We start from the raw sequence: 24247 nt of genomic DNA, 5'->3' as shown, positions 1-24247 counted from the left end.
TCACAAACTAGTTGGGTAACAGGCACCCAGAGATGAAGGTGTCATAAGTTCAGATGCATGAAGCGAGCAAGTGTGGTGGAAATGACTCTGACATGGGATGACCTTAGCAAAAACCTTCCATAGCCCCAGTGGGTTGTATGAAAAGTTTCTTGGTTCTAACTATCTCCATGTGGCATCCAAAATGAATGCCAGTACTGAAACCAAATTCTGAAGAGAAATATCAGAAAAGAACTAACATCCCACAATGAAGAAACATCTTCAAAGAAGATGTTGTTATAAAAATACCACAAAAGTACTTTCCAACAAATTCCAGACCTAAAAGTAAGGCTTTAAAATGAGGCTCCAAGTACAGAAGACTTGAATCCTTTGCTGTGTGCCTGAAGAGGCCCGTTTAAAGGAAAGCACTTCTGACTAGATAAGTCTTCACTTGACCAAACCTATGGGGTATAGCAGTGGGCACTGTACCTTTTGAAATTAGAATGGTCTAGAATAGGGGTAAGCAAACTTTTTCTATAAAAGGGTGACAGTAACTGTTTTTGGCTTTGCTGGCCATATGGTCTTGGTTGCAACTAATCAACTGGGCTACTGTGCAAAAAAAAAGCCATAAGCAACATAGAAAATAAAGAGGCATGGCCATGTTCCAATGCAACTTTCTGATTGCTGAAATCTGAATTTCATATAATTTTCATAAAACATTGTTCTTGTTTTAATTTTTTCCCAACCATTTAAAAATGTAAAAACCATGCTTAGCTCATGGGTTGTACATAAACAGGTAGTGGGCTAGATTGAGCCTATGGGCCATCATTTGCCAGCTGTGGTACAAAAGCACTATTCCCAACTGAACTGAACTTGAATGTTCATGGAAAGATGAAAACATCTAAGCCTAGCCCCTAGGAAAGTTAAGGCAGAAAGGGTGAAATATGTTCTTCAAGGGTTTCAGGTGCTTACCTTAAATCCCTTCTCTTGCTGAACTCCTCAGGTGGAATTCTCCATGGCAGACCTTGAGGAAGACATTCTAGAACTTCCGAAGAGAAATCAGAGAAATCCACGCCATACTCTGTTAATATTCCTTCTGTTTCAGGCTCAATTTCACCAGCCTGCCCAAGACTCTTAGCCAGCTGCCTGTAGGTATAACAGAAAGGGAACAACTGGGTTAGCAAACAAATGGAACATAGACACCTGTTTCCTCTCTAAAAGTAAGGTAGTAGGAAAGTTAGAAATCTCCTGCCCTTCCGCCAGTAGAAAGATGATCATCTGCAAATGAGGGGCAAGGGGAAAGGAGAAGAGACAGTAACGCTCTGTCCTGTTAAATCTGTAACTACAGTGTAGTTTCAGCCTTTTCTGTTTGTTTGTTTACTTTGGCATTCTGACCTGAAAAATGAAGCCAGAAGGCTTTTCTTAGGACCCCTGCAATTTTTCTTCACAGAGAAGTCAAAATTGATATCATGATCAACGCAGTGTGCTGTTAAATCATTAGCTTCAGAGTGCCTATTCCTTGAGTCATGCTCACTAGATTAGTCCTGATGTTCCTATTTTACAACTTTACAAGTTTTTATCTTTAAAATTTTTTAATATTTTATCTGAACACAGAAGTAATACATGTTCATTGCGGAGCAGTTAGAAAACACAAAATCCTCCCTGTTTAATAAATGGTGTTGGGAAAACTGGACCCCTTCCTGACACCTTACACTAAAATTAAATCCAGATGGATTAAAGACTTAAACATAAGACCTAACACCATAAAAACCCTAGAAGAAAACCTACGCAAAACCATTCAGGACATAGGCATAGGCAAGGGCTTCATAACTAAAACACCAAAAGCATCGGCAACAAAAGCCAAAATAGACAAATGGGACCTAATTAAACTCCAGAGCTTCTGCACAGCAAAAGAAACCATCGTTAGAGTTAATCAGCAACCAACAGAATGGGAAAAAATTTTTGCAACCTACCCATCTGACAAAGGGCTAATATCCAGAATCTACAAAGAACTAAAACAGATTTACAAGAACAAAACAAACAAACCCATCCAAAAGTGGGAGAAGGATATGAACAGACACTTCTCAAAAGAAGACATATATGAGGCCAACAAACATATGAAAAAATGCTTACCATCACTGATTATTAAAGAATGCAAATCAAAACCACATTGAGATACCACCTCACACCAGTTAGAATGGTGATCATTAAAAAATTTGGAGACAACAGATACTGGAGAGGATGTGGAGAAATATGAACACTTCTATACTGTTGGTGAGTGTAAACTAGTTCAACCATTGTGGAAGACAGTGTGGTGCTTCCTCAACGACCTAGAAATAGAAATTCCATTTGACCCAGCAATCCCATTACTGGGTATGTACCAAAAGGATTATAAATCATTCTATTATAAAGACACATGCACATGTATGTTCATAGTGGCACTCTACAATAGCAAAGACCTAGAACCAACCCAAATGCCCATTGACGAAAGACTAGACAAGGAAAATGTGGCACATATACACATGGAATACTATGCAGCCATAAAAAATGATGAGTTCGTGTGCTTTGTAGGGACATGGATCAATCTGGAAACCATCATTCTCAGCAAACTGACACAAGAACAGAAAATCAAATACCAAATGTTCTCACTCATAGGCGGGTGTTGAACAATGAGAACACATGGACACAGGGAGGGGAGCATCACACACTGGGGTCTGTTGGAGGGGGCCAAGAGAGGGACAGTGCAGGGGTGGGGAGGTTGGGGAGGGATAATATGGGGAGAAATGCCAGATGTAGGTGACAGGGGTATGGAGGCAGCAACCACATTGCCATGTGTGTACCTATGCAACAATCCTGCATGATCTGCACATGTACCCCAGAACCTAAAGTACAATTAAAACACACACACACACACACACACACACACACACACACACACACAAAATCCACTGAGAAGAAAATTGAAATTATCTGTAAATCTGTTGCCCATTCACGTTTTAGAGCACTGGCCCATTAAAAACAAAATTGCATTTAACAGGACAGTGCTGATACTATGAAAGGGGTTCCACCTTTCAGAAGGCAGATCTCACTCCTTATCAGATTGACAGCTCTCTATTATCATAAGTATTGTCATGTCACATACAGATCACAAGTGTAAAGTTGTGCATTGAATACAGGCAGCTAATAGGAAATATGTTACGGGCCTTGGCTGCCTTTGCAGAGGGAACTGCGGAGACCAAAAATGGCCACCTCCTCTGTTGTACAAGTCTATTTATCTACCGGGGTAATCCAAGAGTCCACTCTCAGCACTTCCTGCAAGAAATTTAGCTCTGGCATCAGGATGTTCTCTGGGGCCATTCAATTTCTATGAAAAAGGTTCTGTTTCCTAAATAAGGGTAAATGATGCTTGACTGCTGGAGTTCTTAGGTACACGGTGGAAAAGAGGAATAGGGGAGGTGGCTGCCTCATAAGCAGACTTCTAACAAATTCCAATTCTCAGCCTTGCTACTGGAATGCAGCAGTGATGGCAGCAGGGCTGGCCCCATTTCTCACACCAGTCAAGAGAGATCAGCCCAGTCTACTCATGCACCTGCCCATCAGCCTATGCTCTTGGCAGCCTGCAGACTGACCCATGGGCTCCTCCCATACAATGTGGGCTCAGAAGAGTACTTTCTCCACAAATGGGTGGTCTCTCCCATAAAACACATCAAAAAGTCAGATGGCAAAAATATGAGAGAAAAATTAACAGAAAGCTATCTGGAAAATCTCCCAAATATGTGGAAATCCAACAACCCATGGGTTTAAGAAGAAATGAAAAAAGAATTAGAAAATATTTTGAATGGGGGTCAGGCATGGTGGCTCACACCTGTAATCTCACCACTTTGGGAGGCCCAGGGGGGCAGATCACTTGAGGCTAGGAGTTCGGGACCAGCCTGGCCAACATGGTGAAACCTCATCTCTACTAAAAATACAAAGAATTAGCTGGGTGTGGTGGCTTAAACCCAGGAAATGGAGGTTGCAGCGAGCTGTACTGTAGGCTAGGCGACAGAGTGAGATGCTATCTCAAAAAAGAAAGAAAAGGAAGGGAAGGAGGGGAAAGAGGGAAGCAGTGAGGGAGGGAGGGAGGGAATTTTGAACTGAATGAAAGCACAACATGTCAACATTTGTGAGTAGTAGCTAAAATAGTGCTTGGAGGGTAATTTATAGCATTAAATGCTCATATCAGAAAGAAAGAAAAGTGTCAAATCAGTGATCTAAGCTTCTACCTTAAAAAACTGAAGAGCAAATTAGATTCCAGGTAAGGAGAAGGAAATAAACAATGAAGAAACAAGAATCAATGGAAAGGAAATGAACAAATAATGAAAACAAATCAATAAAACAAAAAACTAATTCTATTTTTTAGACAGGGTCTCATTCTGTTACCTAGGCAGAAGTGCAGTGGCACAATCATGGCTCACCACAGCCTCGATTTCCCAGGCTCAAACAATACTCCCACCTCAGCCTCCTGAGTAGCTGGGGTCCATCTAATTTTTGTATTATTTGTAGAGATGGGGTTTTGTCATATTGCCCAGGCTGGTCTTGAACTCCTGAGCTCAAGCAATCTGACCACCTCAGCCTCCCAAAGTGCTGGGATTACAGGTGTGAGCCACCACACCTGGCTCAAAAGCTAATTCTTTGAAAAGAGAAAAACATAAAATTCTAGCCTGACTGATCAAGAAAAATGAGGAGAGAAAGACACAAATTACCAATACCAAGAATGAGAGAGGAGATACCATTATATACCCCACAAGCATTAAAAGGATAATAAGGGAATTATGAATGACTTTAAGACAGTAAATTCCACATCTTGGATGAAATGAACAAATTCCTTGAAAGATGCAAACTGCCTAGGATAACTAAAAAAGAAATCGATACCTGAATATTCCTATTTAATATATCTATTATTTATTATATCTAATGTATCTATGTAAAATATTGAATTCACAGTTTGAAAACTTCCCACATAGAAAACTCCAAACACAGATGGCTTCATTGGTGAATTCTACCAAGCATTTAAGAAAGAATTATTGCCAATTCTACATAAACTCTTCTAAAATATAGAGATGGATGGAATACTTTCCAATTAGTTTCATAAAGACAGCATTACCTTGGTAACAAAACCGAAGGATCAATGAGATCAATACCTCTTATAAACAGACCTAAAATTCTTACAAAGATATCAAAGTTATTGAAAAAGAAAAAAATTTTAAAATTCTTACAACGTTATTGGCAAACAGAATTCAGCAATATATAAAAAAGATACAGCATGGCCCAATAATGCAAGATTTGTCCAACATTCAAACATCAATCAATATGTCATATTAGCAAACAAAAAACAAACACATATAATCATCTCAGTAAATGAAGAAAAAGCATTTGACAAAATTTCAACATTCACTTATAATAAAAGGTCTCAGCACATGAGTAACAGGAACTGTAAAACTTAATGGTGAAAAACAAAATGCTTTCCCTTGGAGCAGAAAGAAGACAAAGGTGTTCATTTTCACCAATACTATTTAACATTGTACTAGAGGTACTAGTGAATGCCATAAAGCAAGAAAAAGCAGACAGACATACAAATTGGAAAGGAAGAATTGCACATTGCCTGTAAGTAGGACAAAGGACTACAGCTCCCGTCATAGAAGTGACCTGCTTCCTACTACATAATACCTGGCCTCTCTTTATACAAGACCCCTCGCACTCTGTGAGAACCAAAAGCCCAGTACACTGTGTTTGACTTAAACTCTGCCTCAACTCAAGGCTTTGAATGTGAAGACTGAGAAACAAAGACAAAAGCCTGCTTAGGATTCACTCATGATAGCTAGAATGGTTTCTCATGATAGTGACGGCGGTAGCATCCAGTGAAAATGGTGTCCCGCAAGAGCGGTGGTAAGAGAATAACTGTCATTATAGCTAAACTAATCCTGATAAAAGATGATGGTTGGGTTTCGGTTCCTGGCTTTCCAAAGTTGCCTTAGTTTACATCCCTTTCCAGGTCATTCAAGTCTTTTGCTCAGAGAGCTCTTCAATACCCTCCCAATAAATTCCTTTCCCTACCAGAGTTGAAGATTAGAAGAGTTTATGTAAAATTGGCAATAACTCTTTCTTAAATATTTGGCAGAATTCACCGGTGAAGGTTTTTCTTGCTTATAACCAGGAACTCAGACAATTAAAGGTTCCATTAATTTTCAGAATGACTAAATTATTACCTATGTTTACTAGAATGAAGTTCCCACTGAAGATATGGAACACCTATTATCACAACCTTTGAAATTTGAAGGACACAGGAATTCAACACTGCGATTACAAGATGAATACTTGTAACAATGTTGTTTAGCTTAAAAACAACTTTATTCTGGTGATGATCAATGGAACCTGAGTTACTTCCAACCCAATAATAACTCATTTATTATTCCCACAGGTCCCTGAGATTCTGTTTCCTACATTCATCTCCTCATATCAACGTCTTTAACTGTCCGGGTTCTTGTTTATAAGCATAAAATACCAGTACTGGTTGGAAAAGAAATTTATGGAAAGAATATCAAATGGATCACAGAAACAGTGAGAGGCTTGGAGAGCCCGAAAAGTGAGGAGAATCAAAGAATTACATACTTCATCTCTAAATTCTTCATTTCTAAGATTGAAAGTCAGGGACGGGACTTTGTATGCCCATCAAAAATGTATCTTCAATCTCTTGTAGCTGCCAGACTAAGGCAGAAAAAAAAAGAAAAAAAAAAAGGGTGATGAATCATTAAACCATTTAATTTAAGGTCTCATTAAGTCACTTAAGTGAAAAGTGGGACACTAATCCGAGACAGTAAGATTCAGAGAACCCAAACACACACATGTGCGCACACAAACACACACTCACATGATAAACAGGATGATGCAGAAAAGTTTGAGTACCTTGAATGCCTAGTTCCAACTGGCCCTCTATTGTCATGAGTCATAAATGGACTATGATAGCATTATATCCATTCTAAGGGATGGTCTTTGAATAGACAGTATAGCAGAAACTTTCTCCCAGTGGGCAGAACTTCAAGCCATATGTCCGTGGTCCACTTTAGCTGAGGAAGGACAGCCTGGTAGGCTGATAGTCAGTGACTACAAATTTAGCCAGATGGATAGGGACCTGAAAGAAGAAAGATTGGAGTACTGGTGACAAGGACATGTAGGGAAGAGACATGTGGATGAAATGGGCCCACTGAAATGAGCCCAGACAGGATCTAACTATTTGTGCTCCATGAGAATGCACAGTGAAAGGCTTCCACTGTGGAGGCAACATGGCCTGCCTGTGCCTGTCCCCATCACTGCAGTGCTTGCTCAAGGGGCACAGGAACAAGGTACAAGTAGCAGGAAATGCACTCCATGTTAACTTCTCACTAATGCTGACCACCTGGATACCATCCTGGCAGGATGCTAGTTTGCCAATAGCAGCAACCAACTCTGAGCACCTGATACAGAACTGTGCCAGGAGGACCCACCAACTACTTCGTATTAGATTGCATCCACTGAGCTCTTCTATGACGGGGAATGCAGTCATTTCTCACCACTAAAAGAGACACTTACTCTGGGTTTGGGTTTGCTAGCTGCATTTGTTCTACCTATCTTGCTTATGTAAACACCACAATCCTCAGATTTATGAAATATCTTTTAAGCTATTACATCTCAACATTGTTTGTAATTAGGGATTTTACCTTTTGGAAGAAGCAAAGCCCACACATTTCACTGACTGGAATGGTGTAATGGTCTTACTACTAAGCTGTTGAAGTTCTGTTGAACTAACCAGGAAGCATCAGTTGTGAGCACAGAGTGCCATCCTCCAGGAGGCACTGGTGCTCTGACTTAGCATTCTACAGCCAGTGTATACAGTTTGGGAAGAAAGAACACAAAGGAGGAGTCAGGCCTTTCAATATCACACTTAAGACCCACACACGAAATATTCAATCCTGCCTTCACAATGCTCATAGCTACAGATGAAAGGTTTTAGTACTTCTGGGGACACAATTATGATTCCTCTGAATTGGAATCTGAGAATACTGTATAAGAACCCTGACTGATATTAAAAGGCATAAAATATGCTATTTACTTTCCTTCCCAAAAAAACTTATGTGCAACTCAAATCACATGCAACTCAAACCAACTAAAAGATTACTCAGAAATAATAATTCAAGAATGGCAATAACAACATAAAGAAGTTAATCATATGTTATGCTGAGGTATATAAAATTCTCAATATTTGACCATTTATTAACATGTAAAACACAATTTGATCGGATTCTACCTAGTATTAAAAGTTACATAAAGTAATTAACCATCCATTAATTAGCTTCTGGGAGAAGTATAAACAATGAGATATATCATTACAGTTTATTAGAGAACTACAATAATACAAAAAGAAACAAATTCTTACATGTGGTGGGAATCTCAGCGTTTGTGAGGCAGACCTAGAGCACAGCGCCGATACTATTCTCACCTTGAACTTAAGAGCGAGTTAAGCTGGAATGCTATCCTCCAGGATATAATATGGCCAAAAATGATTATCTTATGCCTAAAATAGAAAAGGGCCTAAAAACTTAGATAAAAAAGAATTTGATAATGTCCAGTTCTTGAAATATAATACTAAAGTCCAGGAATAACTCATTATTTAAAGATTGGGAAGGGGGTAGAAGGAACCATCCAAACATTGTATTTAAAAAACGCACATTTAAAAAGAAAAAAGGGAGCAAGAAAAAGAAATGGCAGAAGAATAAAGTGATCTCTATAAGCACATAACCACAGAAATGACCAAAGATATTCTCAGGAACTCCCAAAAACATAAGCTCCATAAAACAAGAGCTTGAAGCAAAGATGCAAGTGCATAAGGAATAAATAAGTCACAAAAGGAAACAAAAGCTAGGTTTTTAGACCTCTGAAAATAAGCAGAAAAGAATGATAAAACCATCACAGAAATGAAAGTCATACTGGAAATACCTAATGAAGAACTGACACTATTTGAAAACAATAAGGATCATAGAGTAAAATCTTGAGAAAAGTCAGGAAAATGAAACTGGGCAAGAAGAGTTAAAAAGGGTAACAAATTAAATAGATGGATGTGAAAGGCAGACCAAGGAGTTCCAGGCATCACTCCCTTGAAATATAGAGCTAGAAATGAGGAATAGAAAATATTTTCTAGGATTCTTTGGAAAAGAAAACATTTTCCAAGATGATTAAGAAAACCTTTCTGAAATAAAAGAAAATGTAGGTTTACAGAAAAGATAAGTCTCAGGAAAGAATAATACAGAAAATCACCAATGAAATATATTCTAGTGGAGTTACTGGATTTCAAAGATAAAGATTTCAAAATACAAGAACTCAGGGAATATAGTTCTCTTAAGCCCTTTCTGAAAAACTGCAAGGTGATGAACTGAGGTATATCAAGAGACGGAGAAATTCTTCCACAAAGACTGGTGCTGAGCACCAGATCCATGAATGCAGTGGTGGGAGGGTGAGGAGGAGGGAGGACAAAAGGAAGCAAGCAAAGTGACAGACCTAATATTAGTTGTTAAAACAGTCCTGTCATACCAGTTATTGGACCTTTAGGAAATTAAGGAGAAAAAAAATTTTTTTGTTTTTTTTGGTGCTTTGTTCTGACAAAATTTTTTACTATGTTATACTCTAAGTCCAAAGAGTCTCAATTTGTTTATTGAAATTACAACATGGCTCATAAAGACAAAATTATACTTTAGTTATGGTTTCCAAATGTGATCAATGACTCCAACTTCCTATTAGTTGTAATTAACATTTATTTTACTGAGTTCCAGAGAACATTTCTCAAGGTCCCTATTTAAATAAATTTATTATGGATTTTCACTGAAGATATATTTTACAGCAGCATAGACTGGACAGCTTATGGCAATAAAAATCTAACAGATCAGCAATGCTGAAAGAGGTCATGCTTTTGGGGCCTTAGATGCCCTAGAAAGAAACCTATCTTGGCCAGGTGTGTTGGCTCATGCCTGTAATCCCAGCACTTTGGGAGGCCAAGGTGGGTGGATCCTCTGAGGTTAGGAGTTCGAGACTATCTTGGCCAACATGGTGAAACCCCATCTCTACTAAAAATACAAAAATTAGCTGGCCATGGTGGTCCCAGCTACTCAGGAGACTGAGTAGCTGGAGAATCGCTTGTATCTGGGAGGCGGAGGTTACAGTGAGCCGAAATCATGCCACTGCACTCCAGCCTGGCGACAGAGGGAGACTCCGTCACCAAAAAAAAAAAAGAAGAAGAAGAAAGAAGAAGAAGAAGAGGAGGAAGAGGAGGAGGAGGAGGAAGAGGAAGAAGAAGAAGAAGAAGAAGAATCCTATTCTGTCTACTCACGAGCTCATGTCTACTCATGGACTCTTCCATCACCTTGAAAATCGGAATTCTTTGGTATCTGAACAAAGCCAATTCTACCAGGAAACGGACTTTTTACATTGTGTATTTGTCTTGCAGAAGGGTTTACTTTTATATTTTAAATTTAATTTCATTGTAAATTCTATTTAAAATGAATCATGAAAGTAACTTTCCCTTTTATGTAATGTAGTTCAAATGTTACAACTTTCTAAGTACTTACTTTCTTCTCACATTCTGAAAAGATAACAATAGCTGCTTTAGGACAACTATGATTCAATGTTATGTCAAAATATCTGGTGATTCTCTTAAAAACCAAATTTCACCCTCTTCTGCATTAAAACATGTCTTTCAAAAATAACTTAGGAGCTCTTGCAGCCAAGAGGAATCTAAAGAGACAAGACAACTAAATGTAATATTGAGATCCTGGAACACATACAGGACATTAGATTTTTAAAAACAAGAAAGTTTGAAGAAAGTAAGGACTTCCATTAATACTATATCAATATTGGCTCATTAATTGTAAAGTTAAGAGAAGAAACTAGTTTTGGAGGTGGGGGAGAGGTGGCAGATGAGAACTGTACTATCTTGACAATTTTCTGTAAATCTAAATTTGCTCTAAAAAATAATGTTTATTTTTATGGGCCGGACATGGTAGTTCACACCTGCAATCCCAGCAATTTGGGAGGCTGAGGTGGGAGGATCGCTTGAGCCCAGGAGTTCAAGACCAGTTGGGCAACACAGCAAGACCCCATTCCTATTAATTAATTAATTAAAATTAAAATTAAGTTTATTTTTAAAAATCTTAGAGCAGAAAAGGAGTAAAAGTAATTCAGATGTCAAGCAATAAATGATAAACTAAACCATGTCATATTTGTTTAACTTATTATTATGTATTTCAGAAAAAAAATTTTTGAAGATGTATATAGAGCATAATTTAACTATGTAAAAACATTTATGGGGTGGGTGCAGTGGCTCACACCTAAAATCTCAGCACTTTCGGAGGCCGAGGCATGCGAATCACCTGAGGTTGGGAGTCCGAGACCAGCCTGACCAACATGAAGAAACCCCATCTCTACTAAAAATGCAGTATTAGCTGGGCATGATGGTGCACGTCTGTAATCCCAGCTACTCGGGAAGCTGAGACAGGAGAGAATTGCTTGAACCCAGGAGGTGGAGGTTATGGTGAGCCAAGATCGCGCCACATTAGCAAACTTATCAACACATCAAAAAATCAGGAATAAAAAAATACCTGCCTCTATTGCTTTTACTCAAAACTGAACTTTTATCAGTCACTGTGTGGAAAATATCTCCTCTCCAATTGTGAGTTGCCAACTCAGGAAGATAAGAGAAAGAAATGAAAGTCATAAGGATTAGAATCAAAGAAATAAATCTCCTATTACTTACCAATGATGTGATTATCTACACAGAAGAGCCAAAGGAAATTCCATCTGAAGTATTAAAATGAGTAAGGGTATAGCAAGATGACTGAATATAGGATAATGTACAAAAATTAACTGTAATTCTACATGCCAGCAGCAAAAAGAAAAGACAACTTCAAACATCTGTTCTTCAGAAGATACCATTAATAACATGAAAAGACAACTCATAAATTGAAGGGAAGACAATTTCCATATCAGTAACTGCTAAAAATATTACTTTCGAGAATAAATATTTTTAACTCCAAAAAAATCAAATGACAAATAGCCTAATTAAAAATGGGTAAAAGTTAGCTGGGCATGGTAGTGCGTGCCTGTAATCCCAGCTACTTGGGGGACTGGGGCAGGATAATCACTTGAACCAGGGAGTCGGGGGTTGCAGTGAGCTGAGATTGCACCATTGCACTCCAGCCTGGCTACAGAGTGAGACTCCGTCTCCAAAAAAAAAAAAAAAAAGGGGGGGAGAAAAAAAAAAAAAAAAAAAAAAAAAAAAAGGGGGGGGGGGGTAAAAGCACCAACATATGCTAAAATGAACGGGTCAAATCAAGTAGAAACAGACTATTACATAGTCTTAAAAAAAACTTTACAAAAATACAGTATAATAATTAGAAGGGAAAAAAGTAGTTAAGTTAGGAATCCTGGCAGATACCTCCTTAACCAAGTGATCAAGATTAACATTACCAGTATGACTTACTGACATTATGTGTCCCCTGATAAGATGCACATCACCTCTGTGGCATCTTTCCCAACAATGCCTACTCTTGATCTAATCATGAGAAAACACTAGACAAACCCAAACTGAGAAGCATTCTACAAAATCACTGGCCAGTACTCTTCAAAAGTTTCAAGTTCATGAAGGACAAGTACAGAGTAAGAAATGTCACAAATTGGAGAGACCACAGACATAGCTAACTGTAATATGGAATTCTGGACCTAGATTCTGAAATCAAAAAAGAATGTCAGTGGAAATAGTGATAAAATATGAGTAAGATCTATACTTTAATAATATTGTACAAAGCATATTCGTACGTACAAAGCATATTTGTACAATATTATTAAAGTATTGTTAAAAAGTTAATTTTAACAATATTTTAATAATACTTTAAAAGTTTAAATACTTTAAAAGTTAACTTTAACAATACTTTTAAAAGTTTAACAATACTTTAATTGCTTAAAGGCTAATTGCTTATTTTGATAAGTATCCATGGTCATGTAAGATGTTAACATAAGAAGATAAGTAAAGGATATACAGAAAGTCTCTGTTCCATTTTTGCAATTTCTGTAACCAAAATTATCTAAATAAAAAATTAACTGTTAAAAAACATGAAGACGCTGCCTAGAAGAGGAAACATAACAATGAATATATGAAAAGATGTTCAACCTCATCAGTAATTAGGAAAAAATAAACAAAAATCATAATGATAATCACTGTTTTGTACCCACCTGGCTGGCAAAAATGAAAGAGTCTAACAAGTGTTAATAAGAATGTGGAGCAATGGAACCACACACACATTGCTGGTAGGACCAAAACTGGGTACAATCACTTTGGGAATGGTTTGGCAGAAAGTTGTAAAGTTAAATATGTACCTACGTGTGATCCAGTAATTTCATTTTTAAGTATAGAGTCTAGAAAAACTTTAGTTAATGAGCACTGGAATGTCTGCAGGGGCAAAATTCTCTGTTCAACCCAAATGTACATTGCTAGATAAATTATGGTATATTTCAGGAAATGGAAACATTATGGATTAAAATGAGTGAAATACATGAGTATATTTAGAAACATGTTAAATGAAAAAAGGCAAGAATATAATATATAACATGGTATTTTGTATAAGGCTCAAAAACAAGCAAAACTAAACAACATCATTTAGGGTTATAAATATGGGTAAATTATTTTTTAAAGTATATTTTGATTAGCATATTTGAGACACTGGTTACCCCTGGGGAAAAAAATTATGGTTTAGGATAGAGGAGAACAGACAGGGAACTTGAAGAGTATTCGTGATATTATATTTCTTAATCTGGTTCATGAGTTCATGGGTTGGTTTTAGTATTAGGTTTCAAAAATTATATATGTTACATATGTTCTTTTTTCTGTGAAATATGATTTGTAATTAAAATTGATTAATATTTTAAAAACAATATTTTTGTCAAATGTATACCAAAACCTTAATAGTGATCATTTCTGGGGATGAAACTCTGGGAAATTTTCATTTTCTATAGTACACATTTGAATAAATTTAACAATAAATATTCAATATGTACGTATTTGGAGAAAATAAAATTTTAAAATGTTTGTTAATTTGATATTTCAATAATAAATAGTTGTAAGAGAGAAAGCTTTCCTTCCTAGAGATATTTATAATGATCACCACTTCCATTTTTCCTCAGTAGAGCTCTTCCATGAATACTGCTCCCACTGACAATGAATGATATTCCAACTGAGACCTACCGTAAAATTAATCTGAACAGCACTGAAACAATATTCTCAACTTCCTACAGATGATAGGTGGGGGCGTTGGGAGACATATAGATATTCTATATAAATAAGCAACAGATCTACTGTCCTGGGTGATGTGTCCATTTAAAACTTATTGAGGGTTTGGTTCAATTCGTTCACTTCAGAAAATAAATAATAAAAGAAAAAATTAAAAAATAACTTATTGAGGGAAGGGACCAGCTACAGACAGAAAAAAATATAACGAGAAAGCCCTTCAAATTGGCCTCTTCACCTTAAAGAAAACAGGAACGCTTAATAGTCAATATTAGTGTTCTCAGCCATTCATCATCTCTTTTCTAATAAATATTCTTATAAACTCCTAGTCTTATAACTAGACAACATATAGAAGACAGCCATGCACTCTTGTAGTGATTACCACTATCGATTGTATTACTACTCTTAAATACATGCTCTCATACATGTTGGTCCAAAGTTAAAATCCCTATGCAAACAGTTATAATGGTATCATAGCCCTGAGAATATACAAGTGGAGAACAACCAAACATCAACTACACCGAGGGCCCAAACTTCTAACAATACAAAGTACAAACAAAGAGTGGCAAATACACTTGTCTTTGGCTTTCTATTTTATGTGTCATTTTCTACAATCGAGAGAGAACAAGTTATTTTTACTTCTTATGGCTCAGTACTAAGACATAGCAGAAAGTAGCACTGAAGAAATGGGGGCTTCAGGAAAAGTGTTTTTATCAGTGAAAATAGATAAAAGCATGGAGAAAAGAAGTAAGAGTCAACAATACTGAGTTATTTAAGAGAAGGCCTTAAAGTTTAAGAGTGAACTGGTGTTGATATGAAGAGAGCAAAGAGGAAGCTGAAAGCATTTAATGAGTCTAAGAGGAGGCTGATGGTTATTTAAGGTCCTCTAAAATTGTAATATTTTCAAGAAGGAGTACTAGAAATTGCAGTTGAAGATGACGATTCTGGAAAAACTGCATGCGGTGCTCTTTGAGGAAAGGAACGATCTGGTAACCTAAGCCTGTATCAAGACCATTCTCCTCCATTCCTTTAACTTTTGCTCTGCCTTGACCAGGATTTTCTGTGTTGAAGACATAGCTTTTTCCAAAGCTGATCCTTACAGGCCACCAGGTGGAGCCCAACAGTCATAAAAAAAGAGCCCCCTCCTCAGCCTGATTTGCTTTTTGCCTCCTAGCCAGCCAGATCCATGCCCTCTGAAAAGAACATATAAACTCTATAGGTCTGGTAATACGAGTCCATAGCATTATATAACTTAGTTTCTCCCTCAGAGCCGTCTTTAAAGAATATGCTCTCCAAAAGGTGAAAAGTTCCTTTTGCAAAGGGAAAGGTTGGATACGATTATTTTTCAGTTTGATAATCTTGGAGCCTATGCTTCAATGAATGAAACAAAACTAATTTCTTCTGTTTGTTTTTTCTATCTACCTAGTTGTGGTGTAATTTTCCTACTAATTACAATTCAATGTGTTTAATTTAATTTAATGACCACCTCTTCAATTCCTATCTACCCTGTAAGAAATTGAGTATCTATCAAAACTGAATGGAATGTAAAAGTATTTGCATCAGTCAATAAATATTGCTGACTGGCTAACAACAACCATAAGGTGCAAAGCCAGGAGACAAAGGTGATACCAGAACGGACTCCCACTCCCTACTTCCCATCCCTCCCACAGGCCTCCATGGTCAGAATTTCCCTTCCTCTACTTTCACCTCACTCCGTCATCCACTCCAATGGAACCTGCTGTCCTTCACGCTCATTAAAGACAGCAGCACTGTGACCCATTCTCTGTTTCTCATTTCCACAGCCTCCCATTAAGCCTAGGCAATCCCATGTTCAACCAATAACTTCTTAGCCTGTACTAACCTATTCATTTCCTTCTTCCTCCTCCATCCCGCAAAGCCACCAGACTTTGCTTGATAAAATAATATAAATATGTCAATTTGCTCTAGGTCAGTTCATGTCATATGTCTTCAGCTAGCCTTCAGTGTTGCCAAGAAACACTATTAAGTTCCTCACAGTAGCTGCTGTAAAACTTTTCCATTTTATTCAAGATTTACTCTTAAATATTCAAGAAGAAACCATGACAAATCTGGGAGAAAGTGACCATGATATCTCTATGCCCATAACATCCTGAAAGAGAAGCTGGAACTGTAAACTCTAGACTTTAGGATACCAGATTTCACAAAGGTCTGAGAAAATATAGGCATGAATTGCACTGCAAGAGTTTCTAAATGGAAAGATGATTTAGGAGGGTTGGGAAGCTCTTCAAACTGTAAATCTGATTATATAATTGCAAATCATTCCAGCAAGGAAGCCAATGTGGCTTTTTAATTATCCTGGACTAGAGTCTAGTACTAAATATTAAAGGTACTAAACATGTTGTGATGTATAACAAAAAGCAGTGATTCCCTAAAAGCTAGCAAGGGCTCACCTGGGTTTTGATAGCATTACAGAACTAAGATTCATAAAAATGTGGTAGATGTGATGTATAGGGAGATGAACAAGGTTCAACCGAGATCTCTCATGACAATTCCAAGAACAAGATAGAAAATAACTTTATAACAACTGGAAGTCTCCAATGTTGTAATACTCTTTGAGCTGCCCCTAAATGGTGGCCCCAAGGCAACACTAGGGTGTCAGAGAAACAATGTTTACAGCAAAGGGGAGGCCAAGCCAATGTCCTCCCTAAGGATCCTTCCAAAGCTACTAACATCATATATTCTATTAATGTGTACATTCTAGTCAATCTTTTTGTTAAATATCTGTGCCTTCTCAATTTGGCATTCTCCACCTGAGTTTTTCTACTTGTTGTATACCATTGTCAAGTATTCATTTTGAAGTTATACAACCTTAGTTCTCATCATTTTCTGTTCCAAATTACTCCTTGTGTGTTTTCTAGCTTGATTCATGGTGCAACATCTTCCTAGTCAACCTGGCTCAAGACGTTGGGGTCATCAATTCATTTCCATCTACTCATCTGACCAGCCAGCAAATGTTCATCACGTGTCCTTGTCCTAAAGGAGCTCATGGCCAAGTAAAACAAATAAGCAATTGCAATCCAAACAGATGAGAGCTATAATAATAGTACTAATAGAAGCTATGAGAGCACGAGAAGAAAGGCCTATAAGTCAGAGAACATTTTTTGAGTGGACAACTGAATTAAGTTTAAAAGTTGAGTATTTCAACCAGGCAAACACTAGAAAAAGGAGAAAGCCACTGCTAGGAAAAGAAGTGTAATGTGCAAAAGTTTGGAACTATGAACATACACAGTCAGCCCAGGAAATGGCAAGTTTGATTTCTGATAGCGAAGACCATGGAAGGAGCTGAGACTGCTCCCAATGAATTGTGGTTAAATGTCATCAGCGTCCACCCATTCCCCCTAGTTAGAGCCCTGAAACTTCATCCAAGATTCCATCCTTCTTCCTCATGCCCCACTTCTAATCAGTCATCACATCTGGGAGAACTTACCTTCTTAATCTCCCCTGAATCTTTTCATTTCTTTTGTTTCCTTTGCAACTCTTTATTTCAGGTTCTCCCATCTCATCTGTCTTACTGCAACAGTGTATTATGACCCCCTGCTGCCAGGCATGTCCCTTCTCATCTATTCTTTACTCTCAGTCAAAGTGATCTTTTAGCAAGGAGGCCTGGGTCCTTTAAGAAATTGATCCTGGATTTAACCCTTCACCTACCGCCTCTCTAAATCCCCCCAAGTTATTTTATTCCTATGGAAGAACTTACAACATTCTCTTCGTACTATAGGTAGAACTCAAAGAGATAAGCCATTCAAGTCATCTGTTTTATCCACAATCTTTCCCAGAGAGTCCCACAGTGCTGCTAATTGGGTGTGAGGCATAGGACTCTGGACCCCTACCTCTGCTTGAAACTATTGGCCAGAGAAAATACCTGCCTCAAGGTAGACCAAAAAGATTTTTCACCATAGAAATTCTGTACTATAATCTAGACTTTAGTATGTAACTGCCATAGGACTGGCAGTGCCATTTTGGGGTCATGTATGCTGTTGAGCAGGTAGACTACTATGAAGAGAGAAACAGAAGCTCACATGTAAAAAGCGGTAAAGAAAAGATACTGTGCGGTGGCTTGGCTAGTCACAGGGGTGAAAGAGAAACTGTGGTTCCTCTGTTGCCTGGTTAGTTCTGATTTTCTCATGAGACTTTCTCCATTTCCTCCCCTGGTTTTTATAAAAATCACCAGTTTCTTATATTAATCTCTACTTTTATTTAAATTAGCTGAAGTGGGATTCCACTTCTTAGAATCAAATTATCCCTATGATGTATACATATACAAAAATCCTTATGCAGTAGACCATAAGTTCCTTAAATAAAGAATCCATAGCTTGTTTACCTTCATATTTCTCAGATAATATAACATAGTACTTTACACATAGTTGGATCAAAACATGTCTGGTGAACTAGCTTTATCTACAGAAGAGGTAAATGACTTTGAACTTGAATAATTAGAATCAATTACATAGGCAAAGAAGTCTAATACTTTTAAGGGCAGAGGTTTAGGAGTAGGGAAAAAATTCAGAAGGAAGTCACCTTAGCTAAACTTGATTTTTAGGGAAAGTTAATGTGGAAGCTAACCATACACTTTCACACTCACAACAGGTATTACTGTCACACTCCTGGTCAAGGCCTGGCAAAGATAAGGGAGAAAGCCTAGGCAGTCATAGCACAGCATGTTCTGATTAAGAAACGGTGACCTCAGTTCTTAAAGATCAGTAACAGATAACCAGAACAAAATGACAAGGCGACCACCAACATACGCAACAGCTGCAGCTTCACCCCTCATACAACGGACGTCATCTAGAACTTCATCAGGAAAACCTGCCATATTTTGTTTCTTAAAATAAATTTTCTCTTTTTCACAAAGATTTTAAAAGGCACATTTCCATAGATGACAATTTTTATATCCTTATATTAAGAAAGTAGAGAAAAAGCATCATGTTTCTATCTATATATGATTTTCATTTTTTATTTTGAAAATTATATGATTAATATGTGACTATCATTTTTAAATATTATTTCTTTAGATCCAGCAAATGTGATTGCTGCTTCAAAGACCTGACTCCCTTTTTGTTGTATTTGAACTTTAAGAAAAGGGATCCTGAGGAAGTAATGGCTTAACTGTAAAAAATAAAAATTTTAAAAAGACTGATAAGGCCATGAAAGTAATAAGAGAAACTCACACTATGAAGATTTCCTGACTACACTCTTATAACTTGAAAACTAAGGAAGTAGTCCAATCAAAGACGCACAATGGGATACTACAGAAAGGCAGATAAAAGACAAGGCTGGATTTCCTGGTTTGATGTGAAAGTTTTCCTTTTTCACTGCCAGAATGTGGCTGCACAATCAACAGGGACCAGGTGGCACAGTCATTACTGGGCCTTTTGATTTGATGGTGAGAAACTGGCAAGCTTGTAAGAAGGACTATTTACAGCTCAAGGGGTTGACGTCACTTTTGGATAACGAGTTAGGCTTAAAAATGATGACATTGCAATCCTACCACTTGAGAGTAAAACTGTTCCTAAGTAGCTATGAGATCATATAAATCACACCAATCTTCATGTAACTGAAAAAGTGGCACAGGGTAATGTTTCTTATATATGAAACACTTATATATGACACACACATTTGATTTGGCTTATTTTGCCAGGTATAAGAACCTAAGTATAGAATAAACCTGATAAAAGCAGGACATTGTAGCAATCCATTCGGTGCTAACTCTCCTAACTATAGGACATTCCCAGAAGGGTGCATCCTGTACAAGTTAGATAACCAACAATCAAGTCATTAAATTAGACTAAAAGTAAATCAACAGGCTCTTTTCTAGATTGTATACCTTTATAGTCATTTCCTGTGAAACATAAACCAGACATCATCTGTAATACTCAATGACATAGCTAAAACTTACTGCTTTTCTTTCAAAATGAATACCAGTTCTAGGAAGAAAATAGGCATAGCATTTGGTGAAACAACTGGGTCCAGTCATTTCTTCAGTTCAAAATGAAGTGGCCATCCATGATGGTCTGGATCATGTCATGTATATATTTAAGTTAGATTGATTTCTGATAGCTTCCACAGAAGCATGGTACCTTTTTCCTTCTTACAATAGGGTAGTTTTTAATGCCATAGGCGAAATCTTTGAAGATCAATACCAAAAAAGAATACCATTCAAATATGCCTTCATGTTCATATTTTAAAGCAAAGGAGCCTGGGGTCTCCTGAATACTCCTAGACTTTGCATAGTTTAACACAAGTTTCTGCAAGGAGAGGACTGGTTGTTTGATGCAATGAATTATCTGTGGTAACACAAGTACAAATAGGACACATGACATAACTAAATAAGTAGAGGCTTAGAATGGCTTATGTTTTATGCCAAAAACCAAAAACAAGAACATGACTGCCTGGTAATTCAAGGAACATACAGGCAACCAGTTGAGGTGGCAGCTAAAAGTGACTTCTGAAGAATCAGGACCAAAATAACACCAGAAAACATGCTTCAATCAAGAAATAATAATTAAAATACACCAAAAGTTTACCTAAAGGCCATCTACACTGAATTCTGCCTGTGACCTGTGGTTTTCCTACCAGAGATCACCTACCCCAGAGCAAAATTGCAGTCCTCCTTCCAGTCCACAATGCGGCAGATGAACAGTGTGTTGGCATAATCTTTAGGCCGTGCCACAAAGTCGTGGGGACAGTCCTTGAGAGGCACATAAATTCTAGGCACTCGGTGGTCTGAGGGAGAAAACAGGGCGTATTTCCTAAACAGTTCGCTGTTCTTATCAGCCAAGAGTTTGAGGAAGCCAGTTGCTGCTCGAGAATGTTTTTTCTCCAAGATGTAAACCACCTAAAAACACCAAAGATATAGTCAGTATTGTTTATCAGACTGAATTACACTTCGGGGAGAGGTCAGCAGGATATAATTTGATCAACTAGCAGGGACTAGCAGTTTTTCCAGGTCAAAGTAAGTCAGTTTTTCTAGGTCAAAATAAATGCCTCTCTCAGTGATGATCTGTGACTAAGTAATCTATATTTAAGATGCAACAAGTGTCTAGTAAGCACATATACCCAAGAAAAATTAGGCAATACACGGATGAATTAAATCAAAGCACTTTTATTACTATGACCTGTGTCTTATAAAGACATGTTGGACTCCAGCAGGGAAGTATACCTCCAGGTATTTGTTCCACGTTATATTTTTCTCACATGAACAATATTAGTATCTCACACAAACAACATGGTAGGTGCTTTTTGTAAAAGACAAAGGGTTATTAGACATAAATTACTTAATTATGTCTTCAACAGCTGAAAGGAGAGATATTTTATCTTCCTTCTTTCCAAGATTAAACCCAAGTTCTAATTTTACTAGGTGAAGATTGAGGCCACCACTCCACCACATACACATGCTATTTCCATCAAGAGAGAAGTATTCTCTGAGAAAGTGAATATTCTCCCTCACCCAGCCTTGGAACTTCCTGCATTGCCTCCTTTCCCCATTGTAGACAGTCTGCAGTCTTGTCCCACCAGACCCCTGGGCAAAGATTCAGCCTGCAGTTGAGCTGACTACTGCTCTTCTGTATGTCCCTGACTCCATGTAGAATCTCAGCCTGTCTGCAGAAAATATCCAAACCAGTTGGGTGCGCCACACCTCTCCCCCAGTCACTCCCAGCTACTACCCCACAGGAAAGCACCTTACGGCACCTGTCTCCTCATGCCAGCCCAAAGTATGCTCTACTTTCTTTCTCTTAACTCTTCCTTCCTCCTTGAAAAAACATCTATTTTAAACAAGCTGCTGTGCCCTCTTTCGAGAAGGCTGTGGGATCCCCCTTGCATGTAACTATCTGTCCTAAGGATTGTCTCCCCATCCCATTTGTGAAGAGGATCTCCTTTTCCCATATACGGCCCCTGAAATGGGTGTCCGTGTTTTCCCATGCTGCACTGCCACATCCAGACCTTTACTCTTCTAGCCTCATGCATGTATGTGCACCCTCTTCTGGTTCAGGTGGCCCCATTCCTGTTATTGTCATCTCCTGGCCTCCTGGTTACTCTGTGAAACCTGGCTTACAGTCTGCCTCTCCTACGTCCATCCAGGTGAGTGACACAGTCAACATCCTGTCCTCATTGTTCCCTTCTCTTCAACACCAGTGGCCTTCACTTCTATTTGATTTCAGCAACTCATCCTCATGGCTACACCTCAGCATCATCTGGTACCAGTTCAATCCCAACACCCCCTCTCAGACTAATCCATCACACAGCTCTCTTGCTCTCCAGTGCTGCATTCCACAGGCTTTTTCACATCAAGACTTCTAGCACCTTTAACCTTTGCCTGTTCTGCAAGTCTGTTAGCTATGTCTAAGTCTCGAATCCTTTCCTCCCTTCTCAGAGCCATCATATATATATGTATGTATGCACGCACACACACACACACACACACACACACACACACACACACACTTTTTTTTTTTTTTTTTTTTTTGGGAAAAAGTCTCACTCTGTTACCCAGGATGAAGTGCAGTGGTGTGATCTTGGCTCACTGCAACCTCTGCCTCCCAAGTTCAAGCAATCCTCCTGCCTCAGCCTCCTGAGTATCTCGGATCACAGGCATGCGTCACCAGTCGCCACGCCTGGCTAATTTTTGTTTATTTAGTAGAGATAGGGTTTCACTATGTTGTCTAGGCTGGTCTCAAACTCCTGACCTCAAGTGATCTGCCTGCCTCGGCCTGCCAGAGTGCTGAGATTACAGGCGTGAGCCACCACACCCAGCCCTGAGCCACCATATTCTATCACCTCAAGTCCTCTTACCCAAGCTGTCAAATCCCCTATCATCTGGTCCTTCCACTAACTCCACCCTAAAAACCCTCAGTCCTGGAACATTTCAGTCACTGGTATTCTCTAACCTTAAACGCAAGGTATAGAGTTGATCAGAAAAGAAATTACAATTGTACAGATGGATAGCATTATACATTGTTATACAACTTTTGCTAGAACTGTAAATTCTCTGAAGATGTATTTTCACCTGTCCCCATTCTGCACAATCTCTCCTTTCATCTTCACTCTCTTGATCCTCTCTGGGGCTCCAGTTGTCTGAATGTTCAATCTTTTTGTTATCCCACAGCTCCCTGAGGCTCTGTTCAATTATTTACAGTCTATAATCTCTTTGTCCAGATTGGGTAAATTCTACTGATCTGTCCTAAAGTTTGCTGGTTCTCTGCTGTGTCATCTCTACTACTGAGTCCATCCAATGGTGTTTTTATTTGTTATTATGCTTTTCAATACCATAATTCCCATTTGGTCCTTTTTATAATTTTTCTTTTTTTAATTTTTTTTTAAATTTTTTTGAGACAGTCTTGCTTTGTCACCCAGGCTAGAATACAGTGGCACAATCTCAGCTCACTGCAACCTCAGCCTCCTGGGTTGAGGCAATTCTCCTGTCTCAGCCTCCTGAGTAGCTGGGACTACAGGCATGTGCCACCACACCCAGGTAATTTTTTTTTTTTTTTTTTGAGACGGGGTTTCACTCATGTTACCCAGGTTGGAGTGCAATGGCACGATCTCGGCTCACCGCAACCTCCGCCTCCTGGGTTCAGGCAATTCTCCTGCCTCAGCCTCCTGAGTAGCTGGGATTACAGGCACGCACCACCATGCCCAGCTAATTTTTTTTTTGTATTTTTAGTAGAGACGGGGTTTCACCATGTTGACCAGGATGGTCTCGATCTCTTGACCTCGTGATCCACCCGCCTCGGCCTCCCAAAGTGCTGAGATTACAGGCTTGAGCCACCGCGCCCGGCCAATTTTTGTATTTTTTTTTAGTAAAGATGGGGTTTCGCCATGTTGGCCAGACTGGTCTCGAAATCCTGACCTCAGGTGATCCTCCCACCTCGGCTTCCCAAAGTTCTGGGA

General features: G+C 38.4%; 1 protein-coding gene across 1 annotated transcript in view; it reads right to left on the bottom strand.

The window, feature by feature from the left end:
* The window catches only part of DIS3L2 (DIS3 like 3'-5' exoribonuclease 2), a 386191-nt gene that overhangs the window by 169798 nt on the left and 192146 nt on the right, over positions 1–24247 (bottom strand). The window contains exons 8-9 of the mRNA XM_017516523.2: positions 20947–21194; positions 949–1122 (exon numbers count right to left, since the gene is read on the bottom strand). Of these exons, the coding sequence (XP_017372012.2) occupies positions 949–1122; positions 20947–21194 (422 nt within the window). The remainder of the gene's footprint in view (positions 1–948; positions 1123–20946; positions 21195–24247) is intronic.

The sequence above is a fragment of the Cebus imitator genome, unplaced genomic scaffold, assembly GCF_001604975.1.
Source record: "Cebus imitator isolate Cc_AM_T3 unplaced genomic scaffold, Cebus_imitator-1.0 Scaffold592, whole genome shotgun sequence".
Lineage (NCBI taxonomy): Eukaryota > Metazoa > Chordata > Mammalia > Primates > Cebidae > Cebus > Cebus imitator.
Note: the sequence above shows the minus strand (reverse complement) of the source record. Positions and strands in the feature narration are given on the sequence as shown.